General features: G+C 45.4%; 1 protein-coding gene across 2 annotated transcripts in view; it reads left to right on the top strand.

The window, feature by feature from the left end:
• Window positions 1-25,979, top strand: part of GXYLT1 (glucoside xylosyltransferase 1) — a 59,880-nt gene that overhangs the window by 13,733 nt on the left and 20,168 nt on the right. Inside the window, exons 2-5 of one of the 2 annotated variants that reach the window (XM_088456431.1) lie at window positions 1,135-1,227; window positions 17,184-17,358; window positions 18,346-18,471; window positions 25,465-25,716. In XM_088456431.1, coding sequence (XP_088312557.1) covers window positions 1,135-1,227; window positions 17,184-17,358; window positions 18,346-18,471; window positions 25,465-25,716 — 646 coding nt within the window. The remainder of the gene's footprint in view (window positions 1-1,134; window positions 1,228-17,183; window positions 17,359-18,345; window positions 18,472-25,464; window positions 25,717-25,979) is intronic. The other variant, XM_088456439.1, reaches the window with a different exon arrangement.

Below are 25,979 nucleotides of genomic sequence, written 5' to 3'. Positions count from 1 at the left end.
GACAGATATATCTGCAGATCGAGTGATCTGCAGATATATCTGCAGCTGATGGTCGTTCATACACACTGAACGGCCATCATCCTTGTCTTGCTGTGTGTCCCGGTGACTACAGGGCGTGTCCCTCCCCCCCTCCTCACGGCTGCCGCTGTGTGTGTACGGGTGGTCTGCAGACCGCACGTACACACCTGCCGATGGACAGCTATGTCTGCAGACATATCTGTCCAACAGCTGTGCAGCACAGCCAATGCGATATGTCGGTGAACGCCGACGTTCACCAACTTATCGCGTGTACACACTGCCCGACGGGCAGCAGATACATTGTATCCAGCTTTACACGGAATGATCTGTACCACCAACGACTTGAAAGATATCTTTCAGTGAAGTCCTCCTGCCACATCTCTGAACAGGCAAAGTTGACGATATCGTCCAGATTGGCCTGCATGTTCGAGCGATCATAGATATCGTTATCGTTCATGTGGGAACGTGCATCGTCGGTAGTTCACTGCGTAAAAATGATCAATGTGAACGATATATCATTGAACAATTTCGATATCGTTTATAGATATCGTACTGTGTGTACGCACCTTACGATTAAAGTAAACTGTCCATTGAAATAGGAGATCATTTATAAAAAAAAATAAAAAAATGTTTAAACACAAGTACGCTGTAATGTTGTAGAAATGTCATGTTTGTACTCTACGGCTGTGTTGACTTCTTTCTGCCCAAATTTTGTATACCCACAAACTGATATTATAGGCATGAATGAGTGACCATACAACAGCATGGGGCTGCAGTCCTGTATATCCTGGTCTATAGCTAATGTTTCAATTTGTCAATTGTAGAAGCCTTTGTGTTACAAAAAAATGGGATACTTACAGTACAAAATGTTAGGTTTAAAAAAACAAATCAATAGCCTGGATTAGGGAATAAAGCTATAGTCCAGATTTTAAATTGATGCATTGAAAATAAAATAATAACAAAAAATTAGTCTGATCATTGCAGTTTAAACTATTCATATGTATAGAAAGGCTAATGGCATGTTTTATTTGGTACTGCAAGACTCTTATGGCTGCAACCGTTTATTCCTTAAGGACAGCACTTTCTAATAGATGGAAATTTTGTGTCTTCTGTCAGGTGTAAGGATTCCTCTGTCTCTTTCTGGAATCCCTATTGGATGCTGCCTACTGGTGTATGTGGAAAGGACTGCTTATGGGAAGCTGCTTTTAGGTAGGATATGTTGGATTTATGGATCCGTTGTATAGAAATAGTTGCCCGCTACATCAGTTAACGTTGCAAAAAACATAAATATAGAATATATAGTTGTTCCCTTTTAGTGTACATTTTAATTTGGATCTGTAACTACCACCTTTGCAGTATAATTTGAAGGCAGTTAGTTTATCTCTAAATCACAATTGATTCTGTTGTCAGTTCTACCCTTTCTTGGTAGATACTGTATACAAGCACTCCAGAGCAGGATTCTCCGTACTGCTTGTTTTCACGTCTGCCCTATTTTTTTTCTGTCTACCTTGTGTGTCCCTGTTTTTATGTATATTTTGTCTTTCCCACTGTCTTTTAGAATTCAATTACAATAATAGCTAATATTGCATTTACATATGTTCCAAATGTTTTTTTTTTGTTTTTTTTAATATAATACTTTCTTTCTTAAGTGATGATTTTGAAGAGTTGCTCTGGTCATTTTATTTAGAGCCATTTTTTTCTGTGAGATGAGAACCTTGCATCAGGAGATAAAACACTAGTGGTTGTTATATGTAGATAACTAGATTTATTAATGCACTTTTTGTGGCTTTTTCTGTTCACTTTTAGGGGTATTCAATATGGAGCGAAAACTCAGTTTTTGCGATGTTTTCGCGCCAATGACGTCATTTTCGGAGGTTTTGGTTTTACTCCGTATTCAATTTCAAAGACTTTTCGCAGGTTCGAAAAAACAGGGATAAATTTTCACCACTGAATAGGTGGCGGAAAAAAGTGCAGAATTGGGGTTATGGGGTGCAGGCTTAAAAAAAAAAAATAGCCTGCACCCTTCAGAATGACCCCTTGAAACGATCTGTGTAAAAAAATAAAATTAAAAAAATTGTTGTGAAAATATAAAAAAAGGAAAAAACTGCCAAACTAACAAAATTAATTCTGGTGGGGTCCCCAACTATGTGGCAAGTGTTTTTTTTTCATTGAGCAAAGTAGCGGTAGGTGCATTTTTGCAGAATTTGAAAAAAATAACTTTAGGGACTTAAAAATATGTTAGTACCCCAAATTTGATGGGACCACTTTTAAAAATGAAAAAAAAAAAAAGCTAAATGCTCTTCTGCATCACTGCTTCAAAGTCGGGAAAAAAACACCTGACGTGGCTATTTAAAAACCCCGACTTTCTTCTGCAGGCAAAAACAGGGGTAACCATAGTGAACCCCGAGGTCTGTACATCTTTAGGGGGGTCCTATAATTATTTCCAAAAAATTCCCATTTGTTTTCGCCAGTCCAAGTATCGCCAGGTCCCGTTTTCGTCGATTTCATATTGAATACGGGGATAAGCAGAGGTGGGCGCGATACTTTTTCGCCGGCAAAAGCGACAAAATTTTCTACGGCGAGGTTAACGTTTCATATTGAATACCCCTCTTTGTGTATGTGTATAAATATACCTACAAACATTGCAAAAATTAACCATGAAGTCTTATGTGATTCGTCTCTGAAGATACGGCACACAGTTCTCCCATGCTCACAGATAACTAGCGTTCCCGCTAGGCTGTTTTAGCGGGGCGCGGCGCCCTGCCCTCCTTCCGGAGGGCAAAAAGCACCCTGCCCTCCAGGAGGAGGGCAAAAAGCGCCCTGCCCTAACAGCCTGCGGGTGCCGTTCTCACCCGCGGGACGCAGTGTCCCGCGGATGGAGAAACATGCCGTGTCCCGGTCACCGCCGGAGAATAGACGCATGCGCTCGGCATCTATTCTCCCTTTCTGCAGCGCTTGGGGGCTGCCCGGCATGTCCGTAAGCGCCGGGCACGCCCCCAAGTATGACGAAAAGGGGATGCGTCTTATAGATATGCCCCCTTTTCATGACCACGCCCCCTTTTCGGGGGCGCGCGCGCCTTTGGTGCGCACAAGGTTGCCCTCTCTAGCTCCGGCGCCCTGCCTGCCGCTGGAGCTAGAGTGAATACTAGATAACCATAAGTGTTTCCATACAAAACATAACTGAAAGCCTTCTACAGAACCAGTTATGATAAATGGTGAAGGACAGTTGTGGGTTGCAGTAGATGACTTCTACAGTGTCCGAGTTGCGCTACATGTCTTCGAAATATGCGGTTTATCCTCCTTTAAACCATACTACTAGTAGAAACCTTATTGCTGGCTGCGTAATGCTGCTGCCGCCTTAAAGAAGCCAGTCACACTTTCATCACCAGTCGCTATAGTTGTTCTTTCACTGTCTTGATTGTAAGCTCATTTTGTCAAGGTCATTGTTACCTTCTGTTTCATGTCATTGTATGTTATTTGTTTGTTATGATCCACTCATTGTACAGCACTGTGTAATTTGTCAGCGCTTCTAAAATAAAAAATACTAACCCGAATGACAAAACAAAATAAGTGAATGTGTAGCACTTATACAAGTACATAACATATTATACAAATGAAACAAGTTTTGTTTTTATGGACTTAAAACAAAGCAGTCGTGTAACCTTAATAGACCACCACACAATGTACACGTCTTTTTTTGCAGTTGAAATCCTAGTCCAATTATCTGTAACAATGTTTATAGTGTATAGTTGATATTCCCTTACAGTTTAAATGTTGAATAAAGATGGTGTTTCCATAACAATAATACGACTGAAAAAGACATCACACCTCTAGGTGGGAATTCAGTTGTTTGGGTGCCCGACCAGCAGCTCTTCAAGTGTTTGCTGATCGGGCTCATCTACATGGTTTCTGCTCGCCGCCTCCTGGGGTGGTGAGCAGAAATCTGCGAAAAGTCAGCTGTTTGGGCGCCCTAACTAGGACTTGAATTAAGCCACTTTTAACGCGGCTAGTGTGATAAGTAATGCAGTCATGCCCTATTAGCAAAATGATTGAATCACTCCTTCGGGTGCCCATTACTTATCGCTGCCCAAGAAACCATTTCATCCCCCCCCCAGAATTTAATACATTTGTCGCAAAGAAAAAGAAAAAGCTGGACAAAGTCATGTGATATATTTTTTGTTGCTAGAAAATATGAAATATAAATTGTGTAGCATTCCTACATAACATTATTTTGGTCATGAAGACATTTGATCAAAAATAATGGTACTTGCTGTTAAAGGGACTATCTTTTATTGCTTTTTTTAATTTTCTCATATGATTATTTTTTTCATCACACTTTTAACTGTTTTTAATAACCTCTTCCTAACCAAAATTAACATTTTTGGTTTGTAGCATTTACATTTGTATTTAACCAAATACTAAGCAGTGCTTAGTACTGTATATATCCGGAGCCTTGGATTGCACCAAGGATGACTACGAAAGGATCATTCTTCATGATTTTAGCAGTACTACTGTGCTTTTTGTTGCATCATTTGGCCGAACCACACATTTATAAGTGCTTTGTGGGTACCGCTGTCTGAAATGGTACCTGTGATTTACCTGGAAGTGCTTAAAGCCTGATTCTTCTAGTTCCTTGGTCTTGTAACGCCTGGAATCTTAATAACTGATGGATCCCTCAGCTATTTTCTCCGTTAAGAAACGACTAATAACAACAGGTAGTCCCTTTAACAACAAAGTACCAAATTAATTTACGTAATCCATAAGGTTTTTCCTCACTGTTCCGTCAATTTCTTATATACACAAAGTTTTGAACGCCAAATATACACAAAATACTGGTCATGCAATGTTTCTGTACCCTAGGGTATGTGGAATAACAATCCTATTGTGCTCCGTACTAAACATAATACTGGTCAAAAGAATACGTATTACAAAATAGATGATACTATCCACAGTAGCAACACAATTCATGTTAAGTATTAGGTGATACTGGACAATACTGTGAACTCAGCACAAGACTATGCTCCACACTTGAGCATGCAGCCTATTCTACCTAAAATCTTCTCATCCTAAAAATAAAATAACATCTGACAAGTAAAGTGAGTTTTCAAGAAAGGAGACCCTCTGTCACTTATGAACATTTTTATATTCTTAAGGCGCACATCCACTAGGCGATATTAATGAGCGATTGAACGATAACCTTATCGTTCAATCGCTCATTAATCGTGCACTGTAATGTCGGAAATGACCAGCGATGCGTGCTCCCGCTGGTAATTTCCGACATCAATCATCGCCTGAACATGCCGGTCAATCTGCAGATAACGATAGATCGTCCATGTTCAGGGATGAGGGAGGGTGCCTGCACTGAACGACCTATCGTTACTGTAGGCACTGCAGGGAATGAGGAATGACTGTACAATTACAATGTTGTAACCATACTGTCGTTCCACTATCTGTTAGTGGATGTATCCTTAAATTACAATAGAAAGCTCTCCGTCCAGGTTTCCCAATTTAATTTGCGTTCTGAATTCACTATGCTACCCTAAATGATAGTCACAGGGCATTTGGTAGGGTAAGTTGACCTTCAGAATGTTGACCCGAGAACACTGTAGTGATGTTGTTACAAGCGTTTAACAGTGTCTGCATTATAACTTTAAACATGATGGTAAAGCATCATGTTTAAAGTTATAATGCCTACATAGTGCAATAAGCCCTCATTTGGGTAAGGATGTGGTTTGCATTTTGTGGTAAAAGTCAAACTGAATTTAATTTAAGTTTTTCTACCCAGATATACTCTTTCTACTTTAAAACTCAGTTTCTACTTCAGGGTCCATAGGGGGTCCACAGGGTTGACCTTGGAACAGGATCCATGGGCACCACACAGTTAAGCTTTTAGCTCCCAGGATGCACTTGGGTCCTCTATACCCCGCCCCCGAGCCACAGGCACCTCAGTGTAAGCTGGTGTCCGGCCGGACTCGGTCACCGCGCAGGGGGGCTGCAGGAGAAGCTTTTTATTTTTCTAATAGATTTTATTTATTTTAGTTTCTCTTTTTACTACAGACGGCAGCGAAGGGCTGTCTGTACAGACGCCCACGCTGCCGCTCTGATCCCCGACTGGCGCCGCGACGCCAGTACTGATCTGGGGATCGCGGCGGGAGGACAGAGTCCGTACTAGCCGGACTCTGTCTACCTCCCAGGACTGCTGCCGGAGTCGCCGGGGATTCAGGTAAGCCGCGCGTCGCTGGCTAGCAGCGGCGCGCGGAATACCTTAAATGCAGTCCTTTAGCCTCCGGTCCTGGGGACAGACCGGAGGCTGCTGGCAGTGGCGGCGGGCCCCCCCCATAACCCGTGGGACCACTAGACCACCAGGGATAACCGGCAAGCGGGAAGCCAGCATCCCTGGGGTTAATGGCCAGCCAGGGGAGGAAGCCTTCCCTGTTCAGCGGCTCCTCACCTCAGCTCAGCGCGCTTTTCAGCCTGCATGTCTAGCGTCCCTGAGCTGCAGTTCACTCGGCCACTCCTCCTCTGAGGTCTCCAGCGGCCATTTTCCCATTGGCAGCGCAGATCTCAGGGAGCACGCGGACCGGTCCCCCTGTGTACCTCTCCCCTGATTAAGGACAGCGTACACAGCACTATAGCCCTCCCAGACACTGAATCTGGGCAGGTTGATTGTAGTGTAAAGGTGCAGTGAGTATATCTTCCTGCATGGTATGTGACTTTTGCTAGTGCTGCCTGCCTGTGCTTATTTTCCGCTTACTGTCAGCTTATACCTATCCCTTTACTTCTCCTACGGGCCCTACAGGTGTGTGGGGGAGGGGCGTTTCTACTGACCTCACTTATATAGATCACGTATTTGTGAGGTCCGTCACATACAGTTGTGTGCTACTCAGTGCCATATTGTGGGCTGTTGTTCAGCACACCGGTGAGTGCGTTTTACTTCTACCCTGGTGCCAGATATATAATATATTCTGTCATGTCAGACGAGGAGGTTGAGCGCTCAGTGGCTCCGGTGTTGGCCTCCTGCGGACGCTGTTCTGCAGGAGTAGATAGGGAGGATTTGTCACAGGATGGCCTGTGTAGTCGATGCCAGGTGGCTCCTGGCCCATCCAGACCTTCTCTGGCGCAGGAACCACCGTGGGCGATGTTTTCTCAAGTGCTGGTGTCTATTGCGGACCGTCTGTCGGTCCCGACTGCTCTCCCTACTAGGGCGGTGCCCCAGCCGACCATCCCCCATTCCCCGGGTGTCCCGCAGTTATTGCGGAGTCCTCCTGGGTCTCAATCAGTTGGTCCCTATGCGGGGTTGCCTATGTATATACAGGCTTCCCCTGTGCCGCAGCAGCCTGTGGTACCTTTTCAGGCCCCTATGGCGACGCCTCCACCATGGGTGGATGTGCTCTCCAACTCCGTGCAAAATTTGGCGGCCGCTTCCTCGGCTTTTCAGTCAATGTTGCAGACTGACATGCCTTCTAGGATTTCTAAACGCCCACTCATGACACGGGCTGATCAGGTATCGGACTCAGAGGGTTCCTCAGATGATGGGGAGGTCCCTGATGACACTGACTCGGACGCCTCGGTCCAGGAAATGGATACCAAGTCGTCCATTAATGTACGAGCACTAGTTAGGGCGGTGCGAGCTATTCTTCTTATAGAGGATGAGGCACCGGTTCCTAAGTCGAAGTTTCCTAGTTTCAAAAAGACTAAGGTGGCTTCTGCGGTGTTTCCCCTGTCGGATCAGTTGACGGATCATATGGCGGTAGCTTGGCAGGCGCCCAGTAAGAGATTCCTTCCTCAGAAGCGGTTGGCTTCTAATTACCCCTTCCCTGAGGCACATTGTAAAAAATGGGAAACTCCACCGGCGGTGGATTCCCATGTCACCCGTTTAACTCGGGGCGCCACCTTACCATTACCGTCGATATCCTCGCTGAAGGATCCCACGGACAGGAAAGTTGAGACTTGCTTAAAGTCTATTTACTCCCTCTCCGGGGCGGTGGCCCGACCGTCCATGGCCATCTCCTGGGTGGCCAAGGCCATTGAGGGGTGGGCCAATGCATTGGAAGATACCTTCCCAGACGACGCTCCGGATGTCCAGCGGGCGTTGTTGGGACAAATGAGGGACGCTGCTTCTTACATTGGTGAAGCTTCTTTAGATGCTAGTCTGCTGACCTCGCGGGTATCGGCTGCAGCGGTGTCTGGCCGCCGATCCTTGTGGTTGCGGTCCTGGAGAGCGGACTCTGATTCAAAGAAGGGTCTGGAGGCCTTACCTTTCAATGGTGAATTACTATTTGGTCCGGACTTGGACAAAATAGTGGACACCCTGGCTAAATCCAAGTCGGCCTTCCTCCCTTCGGCGGCACTGCCTGCTAAGGTTCGGAGTTTGGCTTTTCGTTCCTTTCGGGTTCAGGGTAAGGCGAAAGGTCAGTCCTTCCCGAGACAGTCTGCGAGTAAGACTGCCTCTAAACCCAAGAAGCAAGTCTGGAGTGCTCGGCGCCCTTCTTCCAAGCAGGAAGATAAACCTGCGGCCTGATGGGACGGGCCTCCCTCTGGGGGACCTCAGAGTGGGAGGCCGACTTCTTCTATTTGCCCAGTGCTGGCACAATACCACCACGGATGCCTGGGTTCGAGAAGTGGTCTCCCAGGGGTACGCCCTGTCTTTTCGGCACAGACCACCCCACCAGTTTTTCTGCACAAGTCCTTCTCAGGACAGGACCAAGGCGTTACAGGTTCAGGAGGCTATAGAGTCCTTGCTGAAAGCAGGGGTCATTGTTCCCGTTCCTCTATCACAACGAGGGACGGGGTATTATTCGTCTCTGTTTCTGGTGCAGAAACCCAATGGTTCTCATCGCCCTATCCTCAACTTGAAGTCTCTGAACAGATTCCTCAGAGTTCCCAAGTTCAGGATGGAAACGTTACGTTCCATCATTCTGGCGATGGAACCGGGGGATTACATGGTGTCCCTGGACATCCAGGACGCCTACCTCCATGTTCCGATAGCATCTTCACACCAGCGGTATCTGAGGTTCGCTATCCTTCAACACCACTATCAGTTCCGGGCGCTACCCTTTGGTCTCTCCACGGCACCGAGGGTGTTCACGAAGATTATGGCGGTCATGGCCGCACATCTTCGGAACCAGAATGTACGGCTGCTGCCGTATCTGGACGACCTCCTGTTGCTGGCGAGCTCCCCAGAGGTACTGCTTCAACATCTCCACCTGACGATCGCTTGCCTGCAAGCACACGGGTGGTTGATAAATTGGAAAAAGTCCTCCCTGATTCCATCTCAGCGGATGGTTCATTTGGGAGCCCTGCTGGATTCGCGTCAGCAAAGGATCTTCCTGACTCCGGAGAAGGTCGCCTCCCTACAGCTGCGGATACACAGTTGCCTGAGCCGTTGCCGCCTGTCGGTCCATTCGGCTATGAGAGTTCTGGGGTCCATGGTGTCGACATTCGACATGGTGGTATTTGCCCAGTTCCATTCCCGGCCCCTGCAGGGGCTGATTCTATCAGAATGGAACGGGTTACCTCACCGGATCCGCTCTCAGATGCTGGTGTTGTCTCAGGACGTTCGGCAATCTTTGGCTTGGTGGCTTCAGACAGCTCATCTGGTCGAGGGGCGCCCATTTTGGATCCCGGACTGGGTCCTGCTCACGACGGATGCCAGTCTCCGGGGTTGGGGGGCAGTGACCGGCTCTTTGTCGCTTCAGGGTCGTTGGTCAGCGGAAGAAGCACTTCTCCCCATCAACATCCTGGAACTGCGGGCAGTATACAGGGCCCTGCAGTCGTCCGGCACCGCTCTTCACGGAAGGGCGGTACAGGTGCAGTCCGACAACGCCACCACGGTGGCGGATATCAACCACCAAGGCGGAACTCGCAGTCAGGCAGCGATGTCGGAGGTGTCTCGTATCCTGACTTGGGCGGAGGGTCACATTCCGGCGATCTCGGCGGTCTTCATCCCCGGAGTCCTCAATTGGGAGGCGGACTTCCTCAGCCGTCACGACGTGCATCCCGGGGAATGGTCGCTTCACCCAGAGGTGTTTCAGCTACTCGTGGACAGGTGGGGACTGCCGGAGCTGGACTTGATGGCCTCCCGTCACAATCACAAGTTGCCCGTTTACGGGTCAAGGACAAGAGACGCAGGCGCAAGTCTGGTGGACGCGCTGTCGGTGAAATGGACGTTTCACCTGGCGTATCTGTTTCCTCCGCTATCCCTGCTTCCTCGGGTTCTGCGGAAATTCAAGCAGGACGGCGGCATGCTCGTGCTGGTAGCTCCGGCGTGGCCCAGACGTCATTGGTACTCCGATCTCAGGAGCCTCTCCATCGACGCTCCGTACCTTCTTCCTCAGCGTCGGGACCTGTTGTCTCAGGGGCCCTGCCTTTACCCGGATCTGGGTCGGCTGTCTTTGACGGCGTGGCTCTTGAGACAGCCGTCTTGAGGTCTCGGGGCTTCTCCGGTTCGGTTATTGGTACCATGCTCCGGGCACGCAAGCCTGCTTCAGCACGGATTTATCACAGAGTGTGGCACACTTACTTTCAGTGGTGTGAGTCCAGACATTATGATCCTCAGGTGTTCCGAGTTTCTAGGATCTTGGAATTTCTTCAGTCAGGATTGGATCTCGGCTTACGCCTTGCATCTCTGAAGGTTCATGTGTCCGCCTTGTCCGTGTGGTTTCAACGGCGGATTGCAATACTACCAGACGTTCACACCTTTTTCCAGGGTGTTCTCAGGATCCAGCCTCCCTTTGTGGCTCCTTGGGACTTGGCGGTGGTGCTACGGGTCCTGCAGGGTCCTCCGTTTGAGCCTCTTGAGGCGGTGGAGCTCAAGTGGCTGACATTTAAAACGTTTTTTCTCCTGGCAATTGCTTCGGCCAGGAGGGTGTCTGAATTGGGGGCGCTTTCCTGTCGCCCTCCTTTCCTGATTTTTCACCAGGACAGAGCGGTGCTCCGCACTCGTCCTGAGTTTTTGCCCAAAGTGGTCTCGAAGTTCCACATTAATCAGGAACTTGTTGTGCCAGCTTTTCAGTCCCCTGGTCTTTCAGCTGGTGAGACTTCCTTAGATGTGGTCCGGGCGCTTAGAATTTATGTAGACCGGACGGCTTCGGTTAGGAAGTCTGATTCCTTGTTTATCCTCTTTGGTTTTCACAAGAGGGGTTGGCCTGCCAACAAACAAACATTAGCCCGTTGGCTTCGTTCCGTTATTTGTGAGGCTTATGCACAAGAGGGTTTACCTGTGCCAGCCTCTGTTAAGGCTCATTCCACTCGTTCTGTGGGTCCCTCTTGGGCTGCTAGACGTGGCGCTTCTGCTGTTCAGCTGTGTAAGGCGGTCACTTGGTCTTCTATTCAAACGTTTTTGAGGTTCTATGCGTTTGACACCTTCGCCTCTCAGGATGCTTCCTTTGGGCGCCGGGTGCTCCTTTCAGCACAGGAGCGTCCCCGCCCTTAGTTGAACTGCTTTGGGACATCCCCAAGGTCAACCCTGTGGACCCCCTATGGACCCTGAAGTAGAAAACAAGAGATATGGTAAGAACTTACCTTTGTTATCTCTGTTTCTACGAAGTCCATAGGGTCCACAGGGCGCCCGCCCTGACGCACCTGGCTTCAAATGGGCTGTGTGGCTGGTCACCGGTTTTCCGTCTCCTATTGCTGTGAGTATGGTTTCTTGTGTGTTCCAGTCTTCCTTCTCTCTGTTCCATATTCTCCTCCGGCCTAGGCTGCTTACCAACTGAGGTGCCTGTGGCTCGGGGGCGGGGTATAGAGGAGGACCCAAGTGCATCCTGGGAGCTAAAAGCTTAACTGTGTGGTGCCCATGGATCCTGTTCCAGCTATAACCCCAAGGTCAACCCTGTGGACCCTATGGACTTCGTAGAAACAGAGATAACAAAGGTAAGTTCTTACCATATCTCTTGTTATTTGTATTCCACTGTTTTCAGACAGATCTGTAATGCCTACCTACTTTAACAGAGTACTTTTTTACTTTGTTGTTAAAGTGTCCCTTTTTACCATTTATTTCCAAATTGTTACTTTATTTTACTGTGCAGATTTGCCTTGTGCACATTTGCAAGTTGCAATTACATGTTTCTGGTGTAATGTGGCATTGAGAATAACATTTAGTTGTTGAACAGTGCCATCTTGTGGCAAGCAGGCAGAAATATATTTTATTGCTGTGTGCTAATTTATTTACCAAGTGATTGAAATGAAAGGTATCTTGTCTGTAGTTTGCTGGCAATTATTGTGTAGTAATATCTGCCATTCATTAAACAGACGAAAGTGTAAGAGGAAAGTATTTGGTTCATATGGGCAGCACAGACAGTGTAACGGTTAGCATTACTGCCTCACAGCACTGTGGTCGAGGTTTTCATTCCCATTATGGCCCTAACTGTGTGGAGATTGTATATTCTCCCTGTGCTTGCATGGGTTTCCTCTGGGTACTCCGGTTTCCTCACAATCCAAAAATATACTGGTAGGTTAATTGGCCTCCAACAGAAATGAACCCTATGTGTGTAAGCATGTGGTAGGGAATATAGATTGTAAGCTCCACAGGGGCAGGGACTGATGTGAATGGCCAGATATAATTGTCTGTAAAGCGCTGCAGAATATGTGTACGCTATATAAATAACTGGTAATAATAAATATGGTTTAATTACTGTAAAAATATATTTATTGCACATATGCTGCAGCACATAAAGCCTTACAAAATATATTTACAGTCTTGCAATATGGCTGTGTGGAGTTATTCTATTTGACAACTTTCATTTTTCTATTCGCTGCAAGCAATGTATAAATAGACAAAGCAAGGCACATTTGTCTCCAACTTATTGCACGGCACCTCTTCTTGTACTATTCAGGTATAGATCTATAAAGAAGTCCGATAAACAATCACTAAATACTAGATGACAAGGGTCCACGTGGTAAGCAGTCAATGCTAGATATATGGAAAATGATTTTTTTCTTGTAATAAGCATTATGGTTGTGACAATTTTTCTGTGTAGTGTAGCTCCCTCCTAAAGTGACCAGGAGCTATTCAATTTCTCTGGGCTACCAGCCCCAAGGCTGCACTTATCACAGATTACTGCTAGCACCCTACTAAGGAGGGGGTGATGGGGGGCAGAAATACATGTAAAGTAGGGCTTTGGGGCTGGTCACGAGTGCCAGGTGCACCTTAACTGCAGCGACCCTGGCACTTGGCACGGGAGAAGCTGCATAATGTGGCTAATCATGGGCATTAGGGCTTGAGAATGCAACCAGCATGGGGCTAGTCACGCAAACTATTGAATTAGCTCCTGGTCTCTTTAGATGGAGTTACTTTTCGCAAGCAGTTGCTGTGGACTATTTCTAGCCAATTAGCGCTTTAAAGTTGTTTTGACCATTTTTTATTTAATTTCTTTATATTGCTTGCATATAAGTATTACATTTGTTTTACGTTAACAGTATAATCACCTGTAGACTGTGATCGCATTAACACCTATTAAATGACAAGCATTCTTACAATTGTTCTCCTGCTTGCTTGTATACGTAAGGCTAATTCTCAGAAACAAATTAATATTGGTAAAGTGCTCCGATAACTCTTCTGATTCCTGTGGTAATGACAGGAGGATGTTCTGGTTAAGGGAGTTGGCGGGGCATTGTGCTGTTACTGGATGAGGAATGTGATGACATGTGTCCCAGCTTCAAAAAGCCCTTTGGAATCCTTGGGTTAAGCCAGTAGGAGAGCCGATCATGCCCGATTTTAATGCTGGATACACATTTAACGATGTGTACCCAGCCAACCTGTCGTGCGATGGGACCCGGCTGGGGTCCCGGCATTGGCAAATGCATACACACTTGCCAATGTTGGGAGCGACATGCAGGTCCGATGGACGATGTCGCTGATGATGCGCTGGAGAGCGCATCGTCAGTGAGATTGAGTGTACACACTAAATCATGTTTCCGACATGTCGTCCGATCCGGCCGGCTTGGACTACATATCAAGTGTGTACCGGCTATTAGTGTGTACCGGCCATCTTCCCCCCCGGGATCTGTGAGATTGGTGATGAAGTCATAGAACAAAACTGGATAGACATTATAAACCTTTTTCTAAGTATGGATGCATTAAGGCTAAAAGTCTACCTTTTGTATTATGTAGTTTTATTTTTATTTTTTTTCTCATGGAGATTGCATTCATCAAAACCAAGTAAGAACAAACACTTTATTAGGACATCATTTCTACTACGTTGTTAAATTGGAAGCACATACCAATGTCCAGGATTTTATATACCTTTCTGGTACTTTCATACCCGTAAGTTAAAAACAATGTTTGGACACTGGGGTCCAAATGGTATCCCACAAAATGTAAGACACTGCTGCCTACGTTTAAGGTGGCACTCTTCGAGTTGTCATTAAGTGGGTGGCCAGAGTCCCGGCCACCCCTGGGCCGTAGCAGAGCTAGTTGATGTAGTGATGTGGAGGAACTGTTATGCTGGGTACACACTAGACGATGTTGGGCACATTGACTAGTGTGTATGGACTTTTGCGCGCTCCCATGGGTCGTTCATCACCTCGTTTGGGGGTGTTGATGGAGGGGTGGTCGGCAAAACTCTGGCGTGCCAGTCCTTTCAAAGGCCGTTACAGGGGCGTGCATAAATTAGCCACTGCGACGGCAAACACAGCTTGTGTACTCAGTGCGTGCGATGAGATTAGCAATTTCTGAGTAAGGTCAGACCTGTTGTAATTGTTCATGAGGGGCCGATGTTACTCGATGTTCCCTAAGGTCAGACCTGTTGTAATTGTGCATGAGGGGCCGATGTTACTCGATGTTCCCGATGTATACACAGGATTGTAAAGTATTACGGATGTGCGAAAGCGGTAGTTTCTGATTACTTCGGGCGTCTCTATAATAGCTTTGCGATTGCAGTCATTACCATATTTTCGCAAACCGACCTGCGTGCGTAATCACAGCTGCGATTGCAATAGTGATTCGTAATGAATCAGGCCCAGAGTACGGAACACTCTACTTGTCCCGATTCTGTGAAATACCTTCAAATGAAGCAGCCGACATGAGGCTCTGTCATCACATTCAGGTATAATGTGGTACACGTGTGACAGTGCAGAGGATCACCCAACTGAAGAGCAGCAGTGTGATCATTTGCATTTTTGCCATCTGTCCCTGATTTCCAGGCAAAGTCTCAGGTGTTAGAGAAGTAGAACTACACCAGCAGAAAACTTTCCTTGGAAATTATATGGTCGAACTCTGGACGTACTCAACAGATTACCTAAAGCTATAAGTTTACATGTGAAAGACTACTCAGCCTGAGCAGAGCAGTGCAGATCTACTGGGAAATCTTTATATCTATTGTCCTGGTGTAATGTTGTACACATAGGGCCTCATTTAAAGTTAAGAGTATTATAATTTTTCAAACTGGCAAAACGATGTTGTGCTGCAGGGCGCTGGCCTCAAATGTACACTATGTCGAAAGATGTAAAGGCCAGATCGTGGCTCAACAGTAAATTGCAGTTTTAAAACAAGCTACCAATTGTTTGTGAGCTCTATATAAAAAGCAGGCAGTATTTTCCCTTCTTGCCAAATGAAAATTGCATTTGCACACCCCTTGTGTGACAACATGGCTTGTCCAGATGCATTTTAGCTTTCTGTACCCGCATTTACTCTTCACTAAGTGCCTGATTCAAAGGTGGAAGCATGTCTATGTATACGCTAGTGTATATACTAGTGGTCAATGTTTTCAGTCTGCGCATCTGTCACTATGGTTACAATCCAGGGATGCCGAGCGAATATGGACGCAGAGGTGGAATTTCAGTGGGTGATTATGGGTGGTACCGGGAGCAGCAAGCCAGACACTGTCATGTCTAGAGTACTGCTAGGCTTCTTTTGCGGGACACTGCGCCCTGCCTCTTTCTTTAAAGTCAAAATGTGCCCTGCTGGGATCACCGCGCTGACAGCCTGCAGAGCTGTGTCTGCTTTTTCTGGCTGCCGGCTCTTCCTGGCTGCATGGCTCCTCTGTTGAAAGAATAAATGCCACACTGCGTCTATTCACGCTGCGGGAGAGCTTGGGGGCAGCCCAGCATCTTCGTGAGTGCTGGGCACATGCCCTGCAGTGATGAAAATGGGGCACATCTCAAGGACACACACCCTTTTCTAGTGACTACGCCCCTTTTACGGGTGTGCACAGCAAAGTGCAACCCTGACTGGAAGCTGCTCTGCCCCATGGCCACCCTAGAAGGAACACTACATGCTGTAGGTGTGTTTGGGTCAGTGAATGCAGCTTTTTCCGCTGTTGTACTGATTCCAGAGACCCTGTTCAGACAGACATTCTGGGTCTCCATAGGGCTGGGTCAATATTTAAAGGTGCGACTTTTTACACAAGTGACAGACTAGTGCCACAGCCGGGGAGAGTCTCTGTATGAATTCCATCAGCTGCAGCATTAGCATAAAGACTCAGTCGTGCTGCATAAAAGGTCGCAGTCACTCCGGCAATAGCGGCCACCTCTGAATCAGGCCCATAGCGTGTCAGAACAGATGATTTTGTAGAGGTACGATATCACTGTGATACAACATGTGCTCTGTGTTTGTTTTCCCATGCCTGGGATGCACCAGACTGTGCTGATTTGATATGTGACACTTGTATATCTGTGTGCGAATGAGTCTCTGAATCTGTATACGAAGTACTACAATGTGGCGGCCGCAGCTTTTTTCATTCCATGTTCTCGTGTGGTTCATATACTGACTCAGTCCCACACAGATATACAAGTGTCGCATATCATATGAATCAGAGCAATCTGCTTGTGTGTTCTAGTCGCATTGCGACTTGGACGCATTTTCGGCTCACTCACTTTGTGGCATATTGAGGCTAGATGTATGAGGACACATCTGTAGTTGCCTGTTTTTGCCATCTAGTTGCCTTTGATGTGCATACATGTATTTGTAAGTTCATAGAAGAATCTATCAAAGTGCTAAATGCACTTTTGTTTTTCTTGTGTTACTAATTCTTTAGATTTTGATAAATAATATTTCTATGCTGTTCTGAACAATAGTAGTGAACTGAATCCCCCCTTTAGTAATGGAGTTTTGTTATTCTGGGACAGGGTCTGGAGCCGTTTGTTGTGCAGCACTTGTTACTAGAGACCCTATGAAACGTAAACCTTGTGTATATTTGTCAGACGTGTATGGTCTTCTCTTGCAGATACAATCTTCCTGTGAAACATGACTTGGGTCCCATGCACCTGGCTGTTGTGGCTTGCGGCGATCGTCTGGACGAGACAGTCACAATGCTGAAATCTGCACTTCTTTTCAGTAGAAAACCTCTTCACTTTCATATTTTTGCCGAAGAGCAATTGCACAATGACTTCAACACAATTGTAAGTTACTTACAGCCGTTTCGTTAATTTAAAAAAAGAATACGTCTTCCCCTTACAATTTCCTGGTGAGAGCTTCAGAAAATTTCAGACCTATTTGACTTAGAATGACTCTCTTGTAAATAAACTGGGACTTACCTGTGTGCCATTATGTTGCCTAAAAAGTGTGCTCCATTGTTACTATTATGTTTCATGTTAAACTAAAAACTGCTATGTAGCACACTTTTTCTTTATATTAAGATTGCACCACTGATGCTTAGTTTGTATAAATATGGCCTGTTTATTCTAGGCTTTGTGGCATATTAATACCTATATTTGGTGCTTCCACTCATTGGTTGTTGCTGTAGTGCTGTTAAATTCTTGTTTGTCTTTCTTCAGATGCTGTATTTTGTGCGTGTGTCTAGAAACCACATAAAGAGCCCAATTCAGAGTTGAGAATAGAGTAAGTAATAGCAGGTAGCTGTGTACCTGGACAGACCATGCTGCAATGCAAGGGGTGCAAATACATACATTATTTTGCATGTGGGGTAAATACTGGCTGCTTTTGTATGTAGCCCACCAATGCTGCACAGCTTTATTATTACACTGCAATGTAGATGTCAGTTTGGACACACCCCTCCCAAATCTTAATCTCTCTGCACATTTTATATCTGCCCCACCTGCAGTGCAGCATGGTTTTCAAAAATGCACCGTTAGTTGCTCTTTCTCATTCTACTCCCAACTCTGAATCAGGCCCAAAGGCTGCTGGCTTATGTTATTTCCGTATGATCTGACGGCAGCTGTCATAGTAGAGTTGTGATCATGATGAAATAAATAACTATCATATGACGTGGCTAAACAAAATGCTGTACACAAAGGCAGTTTCAGTCGCTGAGCAGAATGATTCTTTAATGGCTACAGTTTGACTGTACAAATGACAGCAGCTGTGAAGAGAGAAGCTGATTACATAATTGAACATCTTTGTAATCGGTTATCCATCATCTTTTACAGCTCAGCAGTTGGGAATTTCAACAGAAGTTTAAGTACACATTGTACCCTATATCCTTTCCTATGGAGAATGCAGCAGAATGGAGGAAACTCTTCAAGCCCTGTGCATCACAGAGGTTGTTTTTGCCGGTAATGTTTTGTTCAGTTACATATATCTATATGCTATCTATGCCATCTATTGTGTAGGTATATCATTTTATCTATCTACAATGAATCATGAGTTGTCACTCTTGTTTGCATTCTTCCATCAAGGAGAGTTTTAGGTCAGAAAGGGCCCAGGATAGAAACTAATGCTGGGTACACACTGAATGACATATCATTCGTACAGCAGACAAACTATATATATTGCCCTGACCCTTCAGCGGGTTTGTACACACAATACATCTGTGAACCACATCGTTCACAGACACATACATATCATCAACTTTGCAGCACGGCAGATGCAATGGATCTGACATATATATTGTGAAAATCTGCCTATGTGCACGGGAGACCAACCAACCCATATGCTGGCTGCAGGAACCAGAGACAATTATGTCACAACTGGTTTCTGTAGCCAGCTATATTAGGCGGCCAGTTTGTAATTGTGTATACACACATCGTTTGTGCAGAACACTTTCCAAATCATTGGGTGGGGCCAGCCGATTCATTGTTCAGGTGTGTACCCCACATTAGTTTGGTGACTCTCGTTAGAGCTATAGTTACATAAACACATCCATACATTCAGAATATATACAGTCAGGTGCATAAATATTGGGACATTGACAGAATTTTCATATTTTGGCCTCTATTCACCACCACGGTGGCTTTGAAATGAAACAAACAAGATGTGCTTTAACTGCAGACTTTCAGATTTAATTTGAGGGTAATTGCATACAAATCAGGTGAACGGTGTAGGAATTACAACTGTTTCTATATGTGCCTCCCACTTTTTAAGGGGCCAAAAGTAATGGGACTATCAACTCAAAATCTATTTCATGGACAGGTGTGGGCTATTCCCTCATTATTTCATTATCAATTAAGCAGGTAAAAGGTCTGGAGTTGATTCTAGGTGTGACATTTGCATTTGGAATCAGTTGCTTTCGACTCTCAATATGAGATCCAAAGAGCTGTCACTATCAGTGAAGCAAGCCATCATTAGGCTGAAAATCAAAACAACCCATCAGAGAGATAGCAAAAACATTAGGTGTGGCCAAATCAACTGTTTGGAACATTCTTAAAAAGAAAGAACGCACCGTAGAGCTCAGCAACACCAAAAGACCCGGAAAACCACGGAAAACAACTGTGGTGGATGACAGAAGAATTATTTCCCTGGTGAAGAAAAACCCCTTCACAACAGTTGGCCAAATCAAGAACACTCTCCAGGAGGTAGGTGTATATGTGTCAAAGTCAGCAATCAAGAGAAGACTTCACAAGAGTGGATATAGAGGGTTCCCACAAGATGTAAACCATTGGTGAGCCTCAAAAACAGGAAGACCAGATTAGAGTTTGCCAAACAACATCTAAAAAAGCCATTACAGTTCTGGAACAACATCCTATGGACAGATGAGACAAAGATCAGCTTGTACCAGAGTGATGGGAAGAGAAGAGTATGGAGAAGCAAAGGAACTGCTCATGATCCAAAACATACCACCTCATCAGTGAAGCATGGTGGTGGTAGTGTCATGGCTTGGGCATGTATGGCTGCCAATGGAACTGGTTCCCTTGTATTTATTGATGATGTGACTGCTGACAAAAGCAGCAGAATGAATTCTGAAGTGTTTCGGGCAATATTATATGCTCGTATTCAGTCAAATGCTTTAGAACTCATTGGACGGCGCTTCACAGTGCAGATGGACAATGACCCGAAGCATACTGCAAAAGCAACCAAAGAGTTTTTTAAGGCTAAAAAGTGGAATGTTATGCAATGGCCAAGTCAGTCCCCTGACCTGAATCTGATTGAGCATGCATTTCACTTGATGAAGACAAAACTGAAGGGAAAATGCCCCAAGAACAAGCAGGAACTGAAGACATTTGCAGTAGATGCCTGGCAGAGCATCACCAGGGATGAAACCCAGCGTCTGGTGATGTCTATGCGTTCCAGGCTTCAGGCTGTAATTGCCTGCAAAGGATTTGCAACAAAGTATTAAAAAGTGAAAGTTAGATTTAGGATTGTTTAGTTTGTCCCATTACTTTTGGCCCCATAAAAAGTAGGAGGCACATAGAAACCATTGTAATTCCTACACCGTTCACCTGATTTGGATGTAATTACCCTCAAATTAAATCTGAAAGTCTGCAGTTAAAGCACATATTGTTTGTTTCATTTCAAAGCCATTGTGGTGGTGAATAGAGGCCAAAATATGAAAATTTTGTCAATGTCCCAATATTTATGCACCTGACTGTACAGCATAAAACCACTGTGTGCATGGTATGCAAAGAAATTACTGTGACTGCTTGATGGCAAAAATGATAGAAAAAAAAAAGCATTGTGATTTGCTGTTGAAACAGTGCTTAGCGCTGATAATCGGCACCACACCGCTTCATGTCACTACAAAATCACATCAATATGCATGAGTCTGTGAAGAAAGTGCGTATTGTTGAGTTACAGTATGTGTGGGTGATGTGTATATCACCTGTACATCATGTGATCCTGTCTGATTTAACCTCATGCAGAATTGAATTGCCCCCTAGTCTTCTGAATAGCTTAAGAACAAATCCCCCTCTCTGACCATCACCTTCTCTCTTTTAACCTATCCCTCTCTCCTTCCCCTCCTCTACCTTCGAAAGATACCATCTCTAAGCGTAACATTGAAGCCATCGACGCAGTCTCATTTTCTTCTCTACTTGACTCACTTCTCTCCCCATCCTCTCTTTCTCCTGCCCCGAACAAGCCGCTTCCCTATACATTGCCTCCCTTACTTCTGCTTTTGTGCTTTTGACTCTGTTGCTCCGACGATCTTTACTTACCCACACAAATCCACACCTCAACTTTTGTATTCCAAATGCACCAGACACCTGCAAAAATATTCACGAACCGCCAAGCGACAGTGGAGAAGATCACGCTCTCAGGCTGATTTTCTCCATTTCAGATTTCTGCGGTCATCCTCCAGTGCTGCCCTTTCCCTTTCTAAACAGTCATATTTCAAGAATCTCTTCTCCTCCTAGTCCTCAAATCCCCGACGTCTCTTTTCCACCTTCAACTCCCTCCTCTGTCCACCCCCTCATCGTCTCCCCTCCTTGCTCTCTGCCATTGACTTTGCTAACTAATTTAAATCTAAATTGATTCCATACGTCAGGACATCATATCCAACCAGTCCTTCTGCTCTCCACATCCTCCTTTCCCGGATCACCCCTCCCATTCACTTTACCGACTTTGACATCCCTCTCCCCTGTATCTGGAGAGGAAGTAATGGCTCTCATCCAGTCCGTCCACCCCCTTTCCACCTCCCTCCCTTGACACCAGCCCCTCACGCCGCCTCCACTACCTCTCTCCTTCTGCCTGCTCCCATCTTGCCCACCTCCTTAATCTCTCCCTCTCTTCTGGCACTGTCCATTCTGCACTCAAGCATGTCCTTGTCTCCCCAATTCTTAAAAACCTAACCTTGATCCTAACACTCTCTCTAACTACCGACCCATCTCTCTCCTCCCTTTTGCCTCCAAACTCCTTGAGCGTATTGTTTACAACCGCCTCACCACATTTCTTTCCTTCCACTCCCTCGTTGACCCTTGTCAGTTTGGCTTCTGTTCTCTCCACTCCACTGAAACTGCCCTCACAAAAGTCTGCTGCTGTTGACACTGTGGACCACCCTCTCCTGCTACATATCCTTCACTACCTTGGTCTACGTGACACTGCTCTCTCCTGGCTGCCCTTCTACCTCTCTGACAGTTCTTTCTCTGTTTCCTCTCATGCCTCCTCCTCCCTCCCCCCCCCTTCCCCCCCCACATCCTCTTACAGTAGGTGTTCCTCAATGTTCTATTCTTGGACCTCTCCTATTCTCTCTCTCTATGTCCTCTCTAGGTAAACTCATCCGCACTTTTGACCTCCATTATCATCTCTATGCTGATGATACTCAGATCTATCTTTCCTCACCTGATCTTTCCCCCTCTCTACTGACTCGTATCTCCAACTGTCTCTCTGCCATTTCTTCCTGGATGTCCCAGCGATTTCTCAAACTTAATATGTCTAAGACTGAGCTGATCGTCTTCCCACCCTCCCACATAACCTCATTTCCCACTATTTCTTTATCAATAGATGGCATAACTATCTCATCTAGTCCCAAATTGCATTGTCTTGGAGTCATCCTGGACTCTTCCCTCTCCTTCAACCACAAATTCAGAACCTCTCACAGTCCTGTCGTTTCCATCTCAAGAATATTTCCAAGATCAGACCCTTTCTTACACAGGATGCCACCAAAACCCTCATACATTCACTGGCCATCTCCAGTTTGGACTACTGTAACCACCTCCTATCTGGCCTCCTCAAATCCCATCTCTCTCCTCTCCAGTCTGTCCTCAATGCTGCTGCTCGGCTCATCTTCCTCTCTAAAAGCTCTACATCTGCCTCTCCTCTCCTACAATCCCTCCACTGGCTCCCCTTCCCTTTCATAATCCAATTGAAGGTTTTCACACTCACTTACAAAGCCCTCACCCATTCCTCTCCCAATTACGTCTCTGATCTCATCTCCCTTCACTCTTCTGCCCGCCATCTTCGTTCACTTAATACACGCAGCCTTTCATGCCAATAGATTACTTCCTCCCACTCCCGTCTCCCAAGATTTTGCCCGTGCTGCTCCCCACCTTTGGAACTCCCTCTCCCCATCAGACTTTGCACCTCTCTACAATCATTCAAAAAAGCTCTTTAGACCCACTACTTCATTAAAGCCTTCCAGCTCTCATCCTAACTTGCTGCTACATCTTCCTGCCTCCGCGCCTACCCCATCTGTGTCACTCCTGTTTGTCTGCCCCTCCCTTTTAGAATGTAAGCTCTTTCGAGCAGGGCCCTCTACCCTCTTGTGCTTCTCCCTACTGTATTTTCATTTATCTCTTACTCCCCACTAGGGCAACTAACACTTGGCTGATTATGTGGGTGTAAAGGTCGCTAATATACTGTGGGGCAAAAAAGTATTTGGACTGCCACCGATTGTGCAAGTTGTTGCACTTTAAAAGATGAGAGAGGTCTGTAATTTTCAACATAGGTACGTACACCTCAACTGTGAGAGACAGAATCAGATAAAAAAATTCCGGAAATCACATTGTATGATTTTTAAACAATTTATTTGTATATTCTTTGGGAAAAAAAATATTTGGACAATCAAAAAGTTTAACTGAAATACTTTGTAAAGTAACCTCGGTTGGCAATTACAGAGGTCAAATGTTTCCTGTAATTCTTGACCAAGTTTCCACACACTACAGCAGGTATTTTGGCCCACTCTTCAATGCAGATCTTCTCTAGATGTGTCATGTTTTGGGGCTGTTGCTGGGCAACACGGACTTTCAACTCCCTCCACAGATTTTCTGTTGGGTTGAGGTCTGGAGACTGGCTAGGCCAATTCAGGACCTTGAAATGCTTCTTACGGAACCACTCCTTAGTTGCCCGGGCGGTGTGTTTGGGGTCATTGTCATTCTGGAAGACCCAGCCACGTTGCATCTTCAATGCTCTTACTGAGGGAAGGAGGTTTTTCCCCAAAATGTCACGATACATGGCCCCATTCATCCTCTCCGTAATACGGATCAGTCATCCTGTCCCCTTTGCAGAAAAGCATCCCAAAGCATGATGTTTCCACCCCATGCTTCACAGTGGGTATGGTGTTTTTGGGATGCCACTCATCATTCTTCTCCCTCCAAACACTGCGTGTGGAGTTTATACCGAAAAGTTCTATTTTGGTCTCCTCTGACCACGACATTCTCCCAATCCTCCTCTGGATCATCCAGATGGTCACTGGCAAACTTTAGACGGGGCTGGACATGTGCTGGCTTAAGCAGGGGGACCTTTCGGGCGCTGCAGGATTTGAATCCATGATGACGTACTGTGTTACTAATGGTAACCTTTGTGACTGTGGTCCCAGCTCTCTTGAGGTCATTGACCAGGTCCCCCCGTGTAGTTCTGGGCTGATCCCTCACCATTCTCAAGATCATTGATACCCCACGAGGTGAGATTTTGCATGGAGCCCCTAGTTGAGGGAGATTGTCAGTGATTTTGTATTTCTTCCATTTTTTAATAATTGCGCCAACAGTTGATCTCTTCTCACCAAGCTGCTTGCCTATTGTCAAGTAGCTCATCCCAGTCTTGTGCAGGTCTACAATTTTGTCCCTGGTGTCCTTAGATAGCTCTCTGGTCTTGGCCATGGTGCAGAGGTTGCAGTCTGACTGTTTGAGGGTGTGGACAGGTGTCTTTTATACAGTTAACCAGTTCAAACAGGTGCCCTTAATACAGGTAACGAGTGGAGGATAGATGAGCTTCCTAAATAAGAAGTAACAGGTCTGTGAAAGCCAGAATTCTTGCTGGTTGGTAGGTGTCCAAAAATTTATTTTCCTCAAGAATATACAAATAAATTGTGTAAAAATCATACAATGTGATTTCCGGAATATTTTGTTCTGATTCTGTCTCTAACAGTTAAAGTGTACCTATGATGGAAATTACAGACCTCTCTCATCTTTTAAAGTGCAACAACTTGCACAATCGGTGGCTGTCCAAATAATTTTTTGCCCCACTGTAGCTATGTTTATTATCCATGTCAGTGTCCTGCTTTGTATTGTATTGTAAGTCGCTGGTTACTTATTTGTTTATGTACTTTGTAAGGCGCTGCGGAGCACTTGTGGCGCCATACAAACGATGATGATAATAATTGCAATCTCATGCACAGTGTATCAGCCCTATGACTGTTACAGTCCAATTCCAAAGTAACTGCCTTTAGATTTATAATAGTTGTGCTGCAGTATATTCATACAGATATCAAGTGGCTTCAGTTGCTTTGTCAATGAGACAGGTCTGTTTCACAGTTTAGAATGCTGAGGTCTACTAACAATAAGTGTAGGTATGCAAAAAGCAAAAATGGGAGGTACAATGAGGAAAAGGTGGAGAACATTAATGTAACTTGTGGTAAAGTAAAATTATGCATAAGTAATGAATTCTTCTCTTTGCAGTTAATACTCAAAGATGTGGACTCGTTGTTGTATGTCGATACAGACATCTTGTTTTTACGTCCAGTGGATGATATTTGGTCCTTTCTGGCTCAGTTTAATTCTTCTCAGATTGCTGCTATGGCCCCAGAGCACGAAGAGCCACGCATAGGGTGGTATAACCGTTTTGCCCGGCACCCTTACTATGGAAAGACTGGAATTAATTCTGGAGTTATGTTAATGAACATGACACGTATAAGAAACAAACGCTTTAAGGTAAGTGAAGGTAGTTTTAGACACCTCTAATTCCACATTCTTCTGTCATTAACAAACATCCTATTATAGAAAATAAGAATAAATTTCAACTAAAAACTATGCATTCTGCTTTAAGTACCTGGGATAGAAATTGGGGATGCAATGTGTGCAGCAACTCCCATTCTTTATAAAGGGACTACGCGCACATTCAGCATTTGTTGCAAAAAAAAGTGCGCAATCTCACAAGGAAGGGGTGTGGCCAGACAATAGCCCCCCTCTCAATT

The sequence above is a fragment of the Taudactylus pleione genome, unplaced genomic scaffold (genome assembly GCF_031769625.1).
Source record: "Taudactylus pleione unplaced genomic scaffold, aTauple2 ptg000041l, whole genome shotgun sequence".
Classification (NCBI taxonomy): domain Eukaryota; kingdom Metazoa; phylum Chordata; class Amphibia; order Anura; family Myobatrachidae; genus Taudactylus; species Taudactylus pleione.
This window is presented reverse-complemented; position numbering and strand designations above follow the sequence as displayed.